Source organism: Staurois parvus, unplaced genomic scaffold, assembly GCF_062004578.1.
Source record: "Staurois parvus isolate SC_StPar_1 unplaced genomic scaffold, SC_StPar_1.0 ptg000009l, whole genome shotgun sequence".
Lineage (NCBI taxonomy): Eukaryota > Metazoa > Chordata > Amphibia > Anura > Ranidae > Staurois > Staurois parvus.
Window position 1 is genome coordinate 4,895,179 of NW_028317805.1, and position 15,356 is coordinate 4,910,534.

The window sequence follows — 15,356 nt, forward strand, 5'->3', positions numbered from 1 at the left end:
AAAATAAAAGAAAAAATAAAGAAAAATACCTAGATCAAGTTTTGATCTAGTTCAGTGCCAGGGTTAGTGTTTAGGTCAAGGTCCAAGTCAAAGGTCATGGTCAAAGGTCAGGATTTAAAAAAAAAAATTGGTGTCAGTTAGTGTTAATGTCAGTGTGTTTTAGGTAAAAAAAAAAAGACAAAAACAAAATGCGCACTATTGTTTCTGGGCTGTACTGCGGGTACAAACAACAAATAACATACACATATATGGTATCGCTGCGATCGTCAAGAGCTGGAGAATTTATTTTGGGGTGTTGTTTGGTGGTAGGTTATGGTCATAACAAGAAACACACAGCTAAATAAAAAAAATATATTTTTTTTTTACTATTTTGGGCCAGTTTTCCTTTGATAATAAAAAAAAATCAGGAGATATCCATTACCATTTACCACCAAATGAAAACCCAATTTGTCCTAAAAAAAATCAAGGTATAATCCACCTGGATGTACAAAGTAGTTGTGGTAATATGTACGGTTTTACTATCACGTGTCAACGTTGCAGAATTGTGCTTAGGCATCTAGATTTGTTTTACCCTTAGGCGTGAAGGGGTTAATTTAACTCTGATGTGATGGGGAGGCTCTAATATGATGGGGGTTTCCTTGTATAGGGGGCATTTGATGTATAGGAACAACTCTGATGTGATGAAGGGCTCTCATGTATAGGGGTGCTCTGATGTGATCGGTGGAATCTGATGTGATGAGGACCTCTAACATGATGTGGGACCTCTGAAGTGATAGGGTCCTCTAATGTGAAGGGCAGCTCTAAAGTGATGGGGAGGACTCATGTGTAGAGACCTTTGGTGTATAGGGACAACTCTGATGTGATGAAGAGCTCTCATCTATAGGGGGGCTCTGATGTGAAAAGAAGCACTTGACGTGATCAGGGGAATGTGATATGATGTGGGACCTCTGATTTGATGGGAGCCTCTAATGTGAAGGGAGGCTTTAAAGTGATTGGGGGACACATGTACAGGTGTCTTTGATATATAATGACATCTCTGATGTGATGAAGGGCTCTCATATATAGGGGGCTATGATGTGATAAGAGGAGGCCTTTGACATGAAGGGAGGACTCTAATGTGATGGGGAGGTGCTAATGTGATGGAGGATTCACGTATCAGGGGCCGTTGATATGATGAAGGGCTTTCATGTGTAAGGGAGCTCTGATGGTAAAAGAGGCACTTGAAGTGATCGAGGGAATATGATGTGATGGAGGACCTCCACATGATGTGGGACCTCTGATGTGATGGGGGCCTCTAATGTGATGGTGAATTTACGTATAGGGGGCCTTTGATGTATAGAGATAACTCTGATGTGGTGAAGGGCTCTCATGTGTATGGGGGATCTGATGGAAAAAGGAGCACTTGACATGATCGGGGGAATCTGATGTGATGGGGGATCTCTAACATGATGCGGGACCTCTCATGTGATGGGGGCCTCTAATGTGATGGGGGATTCATGTATAGGGGGCCTTTGATGTATAGAGACAACTCTGATGTGATGAAGGGCTCTCATGTATACAGGTGTTCGGGGGCTCTGATGTGAAAAGAGGCACTTGACATATAAGGGGGACCTCTAACATGATGCGGGACCTCTGATGTGATGGGGGATTTACGTATAGGGGGCCTTTGATGTATAGAGATAACTCTGATGTGGTGAAGGGCTCTCATCTGTATGGGGGATCTGATGGAAAAATAAGCACTTGACGTGATTGGGGGAATCTGATGTGATGGGGGATCTCTAACATGATGCGGGACCTCTCATGTGATGGGGGCCTCTAATGTGATGGGGGATTTACGTATAGGGGGCCTTTGATGTATACAGGCAGCTCTGATGTGGTGAAGGGCTCTCATGTGTATGGGGGATCTGATGGAAAAAGAAGCACTTGACATAATCGGGGGAATCTGATGTGATGTGGGACCTCTGATGTGATAGGGGCATCTAATGTGATGGGGGATTCATGTATAGGGGGCCTTTGATGTATAGAGACAGCTCTGATGTGGTGAAGGTCTCTCATGTGTATGGGGGATCTGATGAAAAAATAAGCACTTGACGTGATCGGGGGAATCTGATGTGATGGGGGATCTCTAACATGATGCGGAACCTCTAATGTGATGGGGACCTCTAATGTGATGGGGGATTCATGTATAGGGGGCCTTTGATGTATAGAGACAACTTTGATGTGATGAAGGGCTCATGTATAGGGGTGTTTGGGGGCTCTGATGTGAAAAGAGGCACTTGACATATGAGGGGGACCTCTAACATGATGCGGGACCTCTGATGTGATGGGGGCCTCTAATGTGATGGGGGATTCATGTATAGGGGGCCTTTGATGTACAGAGATAACTTTGATGTGATGGAGGGCTCTCATGTATAGGGGTGTTCCGGGGCTCTGATGTGAAAAGGGCACTTGACATATGAGGGGGACCTCTAACATGATGCGGGACCTCTGATGTGATGGGGGACCTCTAACATGATGCGGGACCTCTGATGTGATGGGGGCCTCTAATGTGAATGGCAGCTGTGATAGGGGACTCCTGATGTGAAGTTAATTTCATCAAGGCAGTTGTGTGCATTACCCCAGGCTCAGGTTTCCCTTTAATAAGTAAGATTTATATTTCTGACATTTTAGATGGGAGTATCTGGAGATTTTGCATACTTTTAAAGGACACTGCGACTGGAAAAAGGTTGAGAAACACTGCGCTAAGCTCCAGAGCGAATTCCCTTGCAAAGCGAATTTCTTACTCGTCTTTAGTAAATCAACCCTATTGGCTCCAATACATTTCGCCAACATTTTGCAGAATTCTCCTGATTTTTTTCTCTTAGATTTCATTGCTACGAAAACTCTGGATCTGGCTCATCCCTATATTGCCTTCCTGCTGCATTTGTTGTCTTCCAGTACGGGATGATGCGAGACACTGTATCAGTAGGTATGATGTGCGTACAGGATAGCAGGGAGGGTGAGAGCTGTGCTAAGTGAGATGGGGAGGGAGGAGACTGGCTGCCTGGCTAGTGAGCAGTGAAGTCTTATTACACAGTTCTCCTCTACACAGCAGAGAGGCATGCAGGACTCGCGCTGCTCTCCCTGGAATTTGGATGTTAGAGGCTCAGCCACTATTGGAGGATTCTGTTGCAGGATAGAGGGAAGCTTTCTGGCATCCCTGGTCCAACCCCGTTCTGCGGGAGGCAAAATCCTGGTGCAGCTGGATATATAAGATGTAGGATGCTTCCCATTTCAAGAATCAAGCGACAGCCTTTTCTCTGGCCGGTGAACGCTGAACCAGCTCCCTGGATGTGTATGATCCCAGATACACCTAGCGTCTTCCGGATAGGTGCCGTACCCCCTCCGTTTATCCTGTCTTGCCCCCACCCATCACCTTTGCTGCAGGGGGTGCCTGCCTGGCAAGTCCCTTGTGACCCCTTCCTACCTTTGATGTCTGTGCCCACTGCACCAGAGCCGGCTGTGCATCAGTTTCCGTTGGCAAATGGGCAGGTAAACCCTTCCGTCTTGATGTGCATGCTTTGCAGGCAAAACCCTGAACAGGAAAACATAAAGCAATATTATAATAAAAAAAAAGCACTGTTAAAAAAAAGCCGTAGGATTCTTCTTATAAGTGATGCCATGGGGGAGCTTTAAAAAAAATGTAACTTTTTGCTTGCATTCAAATGATGATGTTAATATTTGGATGGCTTGCTCTGTTATCCTCATAATGATGGAAACTCTTGGCTGATTCTCTTCCATTTGATCTTGAATAATTTGCAATGTGCTGCAACGATGATGCATGAAAAGAATTTCTAGGATTTAAGGGTATCATTCACAGTACCACTGCAAGCTGAGCTGAATGTCAGTATTAAAAAAAGAATAAAAAAAAAAATTATATATATATATATATATATAATTTAAATAGGGTTAGCAGACTAACGGTCCACTAGTGCACACGGGCTTTTGAGATGCGTTTGTCACGCGTCTGCGTTCGTGGACTATGGAGGAATAAAGACTATGGTCTTACTGACCTTACCTGATTGGAAAACCTTGTGTATTCGTATTGAGCAGTATTGGGGGTCACTTGCCATAGGACACTAATTTTATGCCAGTTTTCTATGCCTTCAGTCAGCCAATTGGTTTAAAGTTTTTTGTTTTTTTTTTAATGATGGTGATTGAATGTATGAAGCAGCCAGAGTTCACAATATGGTGCAAAAGTGTTTAGTATATCATCACTTTACTGCAAATTAAAACTCTGTATAATTGTTATATAGTCCTTAATTTCATAAGGCAAAGCACAGTGTGCAAAGTGCAGTAACCCATTATTAAGCATCCCTGAGTGCTGGAAAGTAATGGAGGAAAATCTAGTTGCTATAGCCAACTGATTGTCATTGTTCTTAGTTAATTAATCCAATTGCCTTGTGAGTGTCATTTATTGTAGCTGTATTTATTACTTAAAAAAAAATAAAAATAAAATAAAAATAAATAAATAAATAAATATATATATATATATATATATATATATATATATATATAATTCATCATTTATATTTATTTATTTATGTAATTGTAGTATTTATTATATTATAATATAATTTTACTGTGGGTGTGTGTGTATTTCCCTTAATTATATATTTAAAAAGTGGTGTAAATAAATATAGCAGAGTATAACTTTATAGTATAAATTTTATACAAACCACTCATCATTTTTCTGTAGTCCAGTGGATGTTATTTAAAGGATACATGGACCCACTGTAAAATATTGCAGCCTACCAGTCTTCAGATGTGGTGGCTGCATTAGTTTTCTATCTGAGGTTAGGAACGTTTTCAGCAAATACAGAAAATACCCATTGATCCTGCCATAAATGTGGTGTCCTTGTGGCTTGCTGTGCACTACACTGAAAATTAAGTGCTATCAGCTCTAACCAGTTCTCTTCTGTAGACTATAAAATATATCCTCCCAATTTAAAGGAGATGAGGAGATGGGAAAATGTTTGCAGTCCGAATCAAGAAAGCTGTTGTGAAAGACAACGCTGTTCCTCCAGTGAATGAGTGTTGTCGCCCTAGAATAGTAAGTGTGTTACTATCAAGATCCCTGGGTAAAAAGAAAGGCGAAAGAACCCCAAAAAAAGAAAACTGATGCAGCCACCACATCTCATTACTAGTAAGCTGATATGTATTGCATTTTTGATCCTGGGTTTAGATATGCTTTAATAAAGTTTGAAGCCTTCCTACTTGATATCTATTTTCATTTAAAACATACATTTTTAGAGAAATACCTGTATGCTGCAATCCCCTGCCTTCTTTTTTTTTTTGGTGCTCTCAAATCTTTAAAAGGAAACCTGTACTGAGAAAAATGAGGGTTGACATTTCATATCAAAATTTTTGGCTTCATTGATGTTGTGCTTGTTCCGGTTCGGTGACTCAGAAAATATTGAAGCCATTGGATCAGCATGACAGCCAGACCTCCTGCCTGGATTGAAGCCCCAGGATGTTTTTCAGTATGTTTCTTTTAACTGCTTTGGTTAACTGCTTATAGAAAAGGGTGTTGTACTGGAAAGGTACCACTAGGGGTTCCCATTGCCAAACAATCTTTGTGTACATTTATTACAAGTTATTGTCACCTAAACAAATTATTATTTTTATACAGGATTTATATAGCGCCAACAGTTTCAGTAGCGTTTTAAAAAATGAAAGGAGGCAGTACACTTACAATACAATTCAGAACAAGAGGGTTAGGAGGGCTACAGCATTTTTTGTTTCCTCTCCTCTAACAGGATACTTATTCTAGATGAATACTGCAGAAGATAAAAGATTGTTTAAATTTTATTTTGAGCTAAGCCATTGATTTTGCAAAGTCTAATTCTTCCATTATTTTTACACATTTAAAGGTGATATTTGCATGAAAATTAATTAATACAGATCCACTGTTACTTAATCCATGGCTCATATAATAATTGAAAATATCATCACCCTTTAGTTTGTCCCAGAAGGGTTCAGCATTGAAATACCTGCTGTCTGAATACATGCTGCATTATACACTTTGGAAACCCAAAGTCACCAAAGACATTTATTGATGCACCAGTTTTATTTGGAAGCCAGCAGGTTGAATCAGTACTGAAGTATCATCATCTGAGTTCACAGCTCTGTCTACTTGGCATGGGCACTGTCAAAGGGTCTCACTTTGCTGGTGCGAGTTTACATTAATTTCATTGAATTGTGAATGACACAGGAAGGCTCAGATTCATCCTGCTGCAGCAGGAGAAATGAGACTGTGTGTCAAAGCTGAGAAGTCAGAAGGTGGAGTTTGCCATTGGAATCCATAAAATACTTGAAGGGGCAGTCCACTCAAAATTGGCATTTTAGTTACAGGTAAAGCCAGGTTGGTTTAGTCGGTTTCTGAATGATTATATGACATGGATTGGAATCAGTGGAGTCTCACTGCCATAATTTCTGATTTCCTTCCCATCTACCTAGGAATTTTGGGTGTGCATATTCCAGAACCCCCTGTTATATTTGCTATTTGAAAAAAGTGTATATATATATATATATATATATGTGTATATATATATATATCACTAGAGTCCCCAAAAGATATAAGAAACTTTGGGGTTGATTTACTAAAACTGGGAGGTGCAAAATCTGGTGCAGCTCTGCATAGAAACCAATCAGCTTCCAGGTTTTATTGCCAAAGCATAATTGAAGAAGCTGAAGTTAGAAGCTGATTGGCTAACATACACAGCTGCACCAGATTCTGAGTGCTCCAGTTTTAGTAAATCTCCCCCTTGCTGGTTATAGAAATTGTGCAATGGTTCAACTTTCCAGCAATTCCAAATAAATTAACAGTTTGTTTTTATATACATACACATATATATAATTATGTGTATTTTTTGGGGTGTTCTTGAATAGACAAGGCTGAGGATATGACTGTACAAATAATGCTAACAAAAAAGGAGAGATGTACAAATTTAAAGTTTTTGATTTTTTTCTAAATATCTGCAAATTTAGGGCATTTATGTGAATCTTCGTTTTGATGGTTTGCAGTGAAGTCTGGGGGGGAGGTGACTTTAACCCTTTCCTGCCTGCCCCAGCGTCCCTTTAAACAGTTTGAAATTTCCGGAGAGGGGGAAGGATCGGTGGTCACATGATTGGAAGCTGGTCCTGCCGGCTACTGATCTTTAGCCCAGAATGAGAGCTGTCTTAGACAGCTCAGTTTTTGTGCTGGCCAATGTGCGTACTGTCTTTACATAAAGCTGCCCAGCAATGCATAAATGCAGCATCTGGGCATTAAAGACCACCCTTTTGCTGCTGCACCTATATGGTGGGTGGTTGTAAAGAGGTTAAGGTGTTTTTGGAGATGTTCAAGGGTAAAATGGGCTTTAAATGGCTTCTAATGCTTAGACAAACTCCTTTCCATTATCTTAGACTTCCATCCATGTCATGAAATGGCTCCTAATTATCCACCAAATTTTACTTTTTTCAGATAAGTAACAAAAAAATAAAATAAAAGTTAAAGCAATGGTACACACAACGGAAAAAAAACACAATTTCAAAAAACACGGAATTTAATAGACGAAAGTATCCTAAGTTCACCCCCACAAAAAAGAGGTCGATTTTCAGCAAATTTCTTGTAAGTAATAACTGGAATTGAGAATTTAAAGGCAAAATCATCAATTTCACGACAAAAATCATTTTTATCCAAATCAATCAGCTCATCCCTATTCAAGAGATTTCTTCAATTCACATCTGTTTATGTACATTTTTAAAGCATGTTGCACACTTTTTAGTTTGCTATACTTGAAGCCGGTGAACTAGATAAGAACAACAGAGACACGATGCAACAAGCTAGAATCTGATCACAACTTCTGAAAAATAGATTCCTAAGTCAGTGTGTCCTAAACTATACCAAAAGGCTGGGGGATAAATTGATCTGGAGATTAATAGATTATGATGACAATACTAGGCTAATGCTGATGTTTGATCAATGCGAGTTAAAAGCAACTAAAATTTCCCAGAGTAATAAAGGAATTGTCATTCACATTCAGTAAAAATGCTATAAAACAAAATGCATTGCCGGCTCATGCTGCTATCAAAGTGTATTGAATAGTGATAAGCAGAGTTTTTCAGGTTGTACTCTGTATTGGGCCAATCATCAATGAATGAATGTTCACCTTGGCTTGTCTAGCCACTGTAGGAACCAGTCTAGTCTGATTTACTCTCATCCAGCCATGCCATTGAGGATTCTATAGATGTTTCTCCTTAGTTCCCTGTGCTGTATCTCCTGGGTCATGCTCTTTGCCTCTCACTGCTAGGTTGCTCCACACTGTAGGCTCCTATCTTGAGTTCACATGCCTATATCAGTGTCTTCCTTATAAATTCAGGTGTCCTGCCCCCGACCAGGTCATGTCCAAGTATGCCTGCATGTGAGCAGGCATCATCAGGCATCTTGTTTAGACAAGCTTCCTTTTTTAAGGGTACTTTCATGTACATGGTGGGGATTGAGCTGGAGATGGAGCTTCTCTTACACCTTTTGTCCAACACCCTTAGTAGGGCTGACAGGAGGTATGAGAACACCGAGTGGCATAAGGGTGAATTTAGCAGGCTGCGCCAACTGTTGGTTGCAGGACACAGATTACTGTAGACCACCCAAAAAGGACCGGAGGCTGGAATACAGAGACACTTGATTGGGAGACAGAAACAAAGCTAGGACACAAGCCAAGGAAAGTGAGGTACAGGAACATAAGGCAGAGGCAGGATACAAGCTGAGGTCACAACAGGTAGACAGGAATCCAAAGACAGGTCAAAGGCAAGTCGGGTCATGCACAGATAAGAAAATGTAGCAGGTCAAGACACAGAGTAAGCAGGAACTCGCTGAAGACCACTCAGCAATCTGTTCATGTGACAATCCAGTTTAAATAGGCCATTTGGTGTCAATGCCAGTGACGAGCGTGCATGCATTCTTATACACATGCTGCTTAGCATGCACACCACTTTGTTTGTGCATGCCTGCCAATGCACATAGCATGCAATATTCTTCTCAATCCAAACATAATAGACTTTTTTAACTTGTTGACTGTTGTAGCTTTTGTTCACTCAAAGGTGTGTCACTCTTTATTGTGTTTTGGGTTTTGAACTGACCTTGCGTGTAATCTCTCCACCATGATATCTACTGTGTAACCTGACTACATATTTGCTCTCTGCTTCGGTTTGGATGCTTAGCTATTGTCAACTCCAGCAATGACTTGGCATTGTCCCTTGGCATTGACTTAACCTGGCTGGAAATAACCCTTAGCCTCTCAAGCTTTTGGCCTGAAACTGATAACCACACAAGAGTTCTAAACCACCATCAGGGCCATGGTAGAGAAAAAAGTACAAATTTAGACCACATCTTGGCATGAGAATGTCTTTATCTTGGAAGTTTTTGACTACCCTCTACCCACCTAGATGTTTTCTACACTTTATGCTTTTTCTTATTCTGTACCTTTTATTACACTTCCAGAATTCCCCTTTTTAAATTCCAAACTTACATGGTGTAAGGGAACCAATTGCTTGAGAAGTTTGGATAGCTTTGCCAAGAGTCAAAACCTTTATTGTGTTTATTTTATCTGCAGGAAATAAGCTTTCGGTCTGGATGTGGTAGAGAGGGAAATCTGTAGAATGCATACCAATACCTGAGAGACATCATATTGTAAATAGCAGATTTTGTCTATATTGATTCTTGTAATTGTGTTTATCTCTGCTGTTACATCTCAAACATTTTATTCAACATAAAAATGATAATGTATGACCTGCTATAACCCCAAAGCAACCCATCAAGGTCCAGTTTACATTAACTAACCCAGTGAAAGAATAATTTTAATTGGTTGCTTGCTATACTTTGTACTTTACTGTTGACCTTTTTGAATGACCTGTGTACATAACTACTAATTCTTTCCAGGGATATGTTGCTTATCTAAGCCTGGAAATACTATCTTGGGTGTAACATTTGTGTCACCAGGAAAATGAAGGGGAAGCTCTCAGACAGTAAAAAAAAGCCTAAAAAGGTTGACCACCCATCCTCACTCTAAAAAAATGTTAGTGTGTCCAAAGCCATTTTTTTAGTTTTTAATTGATTAAGGGATGTTAGAATCCCTTTCACATTTTTTAAATAATTCTATACTTGATGAGGAGTCCTGGATAATTACATGTGTTTTTTAAAGTCTATACATTTTAATTTTGGGATCCACTGACAGCTCTATTTATCAAAAGAATTATGTGGATAGTCTTTAGGTAAACTTCAATACAGAATAAATTATAGAAGCACCGCTGCATGATTAAAAGTCCAGAATGATATTTTACTTGAACTTCCTAAGGAAAATTCATCGTATTTCAGGGGTTGTAAAAATCCCATTTCTTCAGGGCTATAAACACAGAACACCGTGGATATAATCAATGTCTTATCTAAAGCAATAGTATGCAAATATTCACCAATAAAAATATATGAAAATAATTTTATGATCTTTTAACATGCAATGCACAAAGTACATACTGTCCCATCGGGAATCTTATATCACTCTTAAGCAATTTAAAAGTCAACTTAACTCTATAAAGAATATAAGGAGCCAAATCTGGCATTCCTGAACTAAATGTTTACAGATCATCTTCTTACCACCTAAAGTTGTGATTTTTTTTTTTTTTGCACAATCTGATATGACATTGGGGGGGATAAACTAAAAATGGAGCACTCAGAATCTGGTGAAACTGTGCATGGTAGCCAATCAGCGTCTCATTTCAAGTCAATTAAGCTTTGGCAATAAAACCTGGAAGCTGATTGGTTTCTATGCAGAGCTGCACCAGATTGTGCACGCTCCAGTTTTAGTAAATCCTCCCCATTGTCACACTCATATCCATATAGGCTTTCAAAATGTACAGTATAAGCACAGGTTATGTTTTGGTCTAATGAAACATACATTTCCATCTAGATCACCCATGCTTCTGATAATATTATCCAGTCCAGGTCTCATTATTTGGGACTCATTCAGGTAAACAATATAATTATCAATGGTTAATTCTTTAATTTTTAGTTTTGTTAATTTAGTTAAATTTCAGTTTTGTTCCTGCGATAATTATAGTTCATTAACTATTTTTAATCTGTATAATTTGAGATAACCACGTATGCCTTGATACACTAGGGCTCCAGTAATTTGCTTATATTAAATACTTTTAATACCTCATGCTGTTCCATTGTTTACGATTCTATGTACACCATATGAATATGACAAACACATATGATGCTAGAAAGAATTTTTATTTAATTATCCAAATTATTTTTCTTTTAATTTAATAGACCAATTTATATGTAAAGCTTGTAGAATTTTCTTTTTGTCCTTTCCTTTATTCAAGTTTTTATGAGTACCATACAATGATATATACATACTTTTTTATTGGGGAATATTTGAAAAATATTGCTTTAAATGAGACATTGATTATATCTGTTGTTTGATGTTCATAGTTGTACGTTCATAGCCACGGTTGTTCATAGCCCTGAAGAAGGGGGATTTTTACAACCCCTGAAAAGTGTGGGCATTTCCTTAGTGATCTAACATAAAATATAATTCCGAACTTTTATACACAGAGTTGCACTTCTATTATTTATCTATATCTAGGGTTGTATAGCTATTTGTGCTCTTGGTGAGATTCATCCTGTCCATTTGTCCTATACAATTTTGTCAACAGGACTGTAGGTAAAACAGAAATTTGGGGTTGTCACTGTAGTGCTCTGCCCTAGGCTGCCTGAATTTGGTTTTGGGCTTTGTTGTGCTCATTTGAGGAGCAATTCTGGTTAGGTCTATTCCTAAACCTAATGGTTAAGTGCTCCTGCTTGTCTCCAGAAGAAACTTCCAAAAAGAGTAGCAGGGTTTTCTACTGGGTTATGAATATTTATCTGACCCTAGCCAATCACTGAGAGACTGGCCCAGAAGATAAATGTTTCAGAGTTTTCTCTCTATCCTGGGGTCTCCCCCCTGGGAAACATCCTGTGTGTTACAGAAGAGCTGCATATGCTTGGTTTTGCAAAAATCAGCCTTGATCCTCCTTTTCTCAGGTCCCTCACTGGGGGCACTCGTGCTTGCTCATTCCTGAGCCACATCTGTGTGCCTATAAGACACACAGAGTGTGGCTTGTCCCCCCCCCCCTCACTGGCTAAAACTGACAGCAGTCAGTTCAGCTGCTGTCTCAGCCAATGAGGAGGGAGAGATCTAGGAGAGCCGCTGCTTTTGTGCACATTGGACTCGGGTAAGTATTAGGGGGGAACTGCACACTGAAGGTTTTTTACCTTGATGCATAGAACGCACGAAGGTAAAAACCTTCAGCCTTTAGAACCACTTTAAAAAGACAACCCTAGACTGAGATTGAGATTGTCAATATGCTTTGAAGCTGGTACCTGAACTGGCAGCCTCTGGACAGGTAAGGGAGACCTGGGTTATTTCTAGTGCCCCTTCAGGGGTGAATGTTATATCACCATAACAGGGAAGGAGGTCTTCTAATGGGAACACCTATTCTGGTAAGGCTTAGGAGGGGATTATTTTCACTTTGAAAAGATTTCCTCTTAGTCTCTATTGGGTCTTTGAGACAAGAAGGGAACAGAAATTTCCCCAATGGGTTTCAGTTGGAAAAAAAAAAAAAACAACAACAACCGGGGTTTTAATCTATTATAGTCAAAAACTAAAAAAGATTTTGGCTTTAAATATTGGATATTTTAAAGTGATATTAAAGGTTCAGCTTTTTTTTTAAAATAACAAACATGTCATACTTACCTGCGCTGTGTATTGGCTTTGCACAGAGCAGCTCTGATTCCTCCTCTACTCGGGTCCCCTGCCAGCGTCCCTGCTCCTCCTCGGTGACCAGTGCCCCCAAAAACATAGCCACTTGCTATGGGGGCATTGGTGCGTGCTTGCTCCTGAGCCTGGCTCTATGTGTTCATAAGGCACATAGAGCCATGGCTCTGCCCTGCAACCCAGCTCTCTCCTCATTGGCTCACTTGCTGGATTGAGAGGTGAGTCAAATGAGTATTAGAAGGGACTATAGGGGGAGCAGCACACAGAAGGGTTTTTACCTTCATGCATTCAAAAATCCTTGAGCATTTACAACCATTTTATGTCGCTGTCTGCATCCTTTTTGTGGAGATTTGGCCTAACTTCCTTTTGCAATGACAAAACAAGAAGTAAAGAATTTTTTTCTTAAAGGACATACAGTTCTAACCCTTTCCTGCCCTGTCTAAGCCAAAAAAAATGCTTTGACTTTTTAATATAAAGTCTCAATATTTTCAAACTGTATGCAGTGCTGTCAGGTATAATATTTATATCTCTGCCTTCCACCCTTATAATCTGTCTATCTCTTTCATCTCTGTCTCTTCTTTCTTTACCTCTCTCATCTCCTCTTTCTTTCATCTTGTTTTGTAATAGTTGTAACATTTATATCAGGTGTAGGAGTGCAAGTGAGATGTTGTCATTGCATACAACACAAACAAGTGATTAAAGGCAATGTACAGAGTTTGGGTATATATTCTCATTATTTATTTATTAGAGTTAGAACTAAAAGTTAAACAATTTAAAATTAGTTTTTTGTAGTTAGTGTGGTACATGAAATACAGTTTATATATTTATTCTTCATATTTACCCCCTTTAGCCAGCAGGTGGTGATTCAGAGTCTGTGACTACATTTTCTGCAATTCTTTACCCCTGTGTAGACAGAGTTATTGATCCCTTGATGTTCAGCTTTATTCTAAACACACATAGCTGAATGACTGATAGGCTGGAAATGCCTCTCTCTTAATTCATACAATTCCATATGAAGCGTCAGCTGGAGATAGACAGTCCAAAAGAGAGCAACTGCTGCAAGCATAATGCTTATCATCAGGGGCGGACTGACCATTTGGAAACTCGGGCACTGCCTGAGGGCCCCCGGGTTAGTAGGGGGCCCCATGAGATGCCCCTGGTACCTTTTTCATAGGCTTTTTTGAGTTTGGGCAAAGACAGAGGGGCCTCATGTTCCCCTATTTCCCGGGAGCCCCATGAGTTGTCAGTCCGCCCCTGCTTATCACATTATAGACCTTCGTATTAATGTGCATTTGTGTATCCAAGAAGGTTTTTTTTTTGTTTTCATTTTTGAAAATGTCAGTTTGATTGACTCTTACATGCACCAATAGGAATGCTGCTACATGAGCTGCAGTATTTTCATCTTTTTTTGGAGTGTTGGATTTATAAGGTATAGTCAGGGGCAGACTGACAACTCATGTGGCTCCCGGGCAATGGGGAATCATGGGGCCCCTGTGTCCTTGCCCAAACTCAAAGATGTCCTTGCCCAAACTCAGGCAGCTGGGTGAATCTGATGTGGGAAGAGAGGGTGATCGACACGGCGGGAGGCAATTACTGGAACCGATCCCCTGTATGGGACTCTCTGCAGCAACTGAAAGATGACTTCTCCTCTCCCTCTTACTGGAAGCTGCAGCAGAGAGAGCCATACAGGGGGTCAGTGGGGGAAGGGCCTGGTAAATATGCTACCAGCCCCTTGTATTCTGAATGAACATAGTGAGTTATCGGCACCAACCAGTCTCTGTGTTCATTCATAACTAAAGCATAGTAAACTGTGTTTTTTCTTTTTAAGGGGGAGGGCCCTGTCGGGGTGTGTGGGGCCGCATGGTTTCTATCAGCAGCCCTGCAGCTGTGCATGGTAGCCAATCAGCTTCTAACTTCAGCTTGTTAAATTAAGCTTTGACAAAAAGAAGCTGATTGGTTTCTATGCACCTGATTTTGCACTCTCCAGTTTTAGCAAATCAACCCCACAGTGTAACTCAGTTCATGTCACTCATTAACCCCTTGTTCACATATCTGTGTTCCTGTGGGCCGTGTTTTGGACGGGCACGAGAGCCCATTCATTTGAATGGATTCCCGTGCCCATGACACACAGGTAAGATGTCCCTGCACTTCTTATGAAAACGCAGCCCGCACGGGAACCTCGGTTCCCAATGCGGTTGCGATTTCCAATGCGGATGGTGTGCCATTAGAATTAATGGCACCTAACCGCGGGTCCGCATTCTTCTGTGTGGGTGGTGCGAATGCACAGATTTTTGTGCGGATCCGCAGCGGCACCACCCGCACATATGTGAACCTAGCCTTAGTATTACATCTAAAACAGCAACAATCTGGGAGATCTACAGGTATGTACATTGCAGGAACAAACTTTGTTGCAGATTCCAATCTTTGGCTGCTCTGAGGAAATAGCTGTTTGTTTGCCCATGTCCTTTGGATACTGATTCTGACTGGAAGGGTCTGGTCCATTATATTCAGCAGGTGCAC

At 40.3% G+C, this 15,356-nt stretch overlaps 1 protein-coding gene across 1 annotated transcript in view; it reads left to right on the forward strand.

The window, feature by feature from the left end:
* Positions 1–3,062: 3,062 nt before the first annotated feature.
* Positions 3,063–15,356, forward strand: part of TCERG1L (transcription elongation regulator 1 like) — a 244,115-nt gene continuing 231,821 nt past the window's right edge. The window contains exon 1 of the mRNA XM_089669320.1: positions 3,063–3,531. Coding sequence (XP_089525446.1) covers positions 3,262–3,531 — 270 coding nt within the window. The 5' untranslated portion in view covers positions 3,063–3,261. The remainder of the gene's footprint in view (positions 3,532–15,356) is intronic.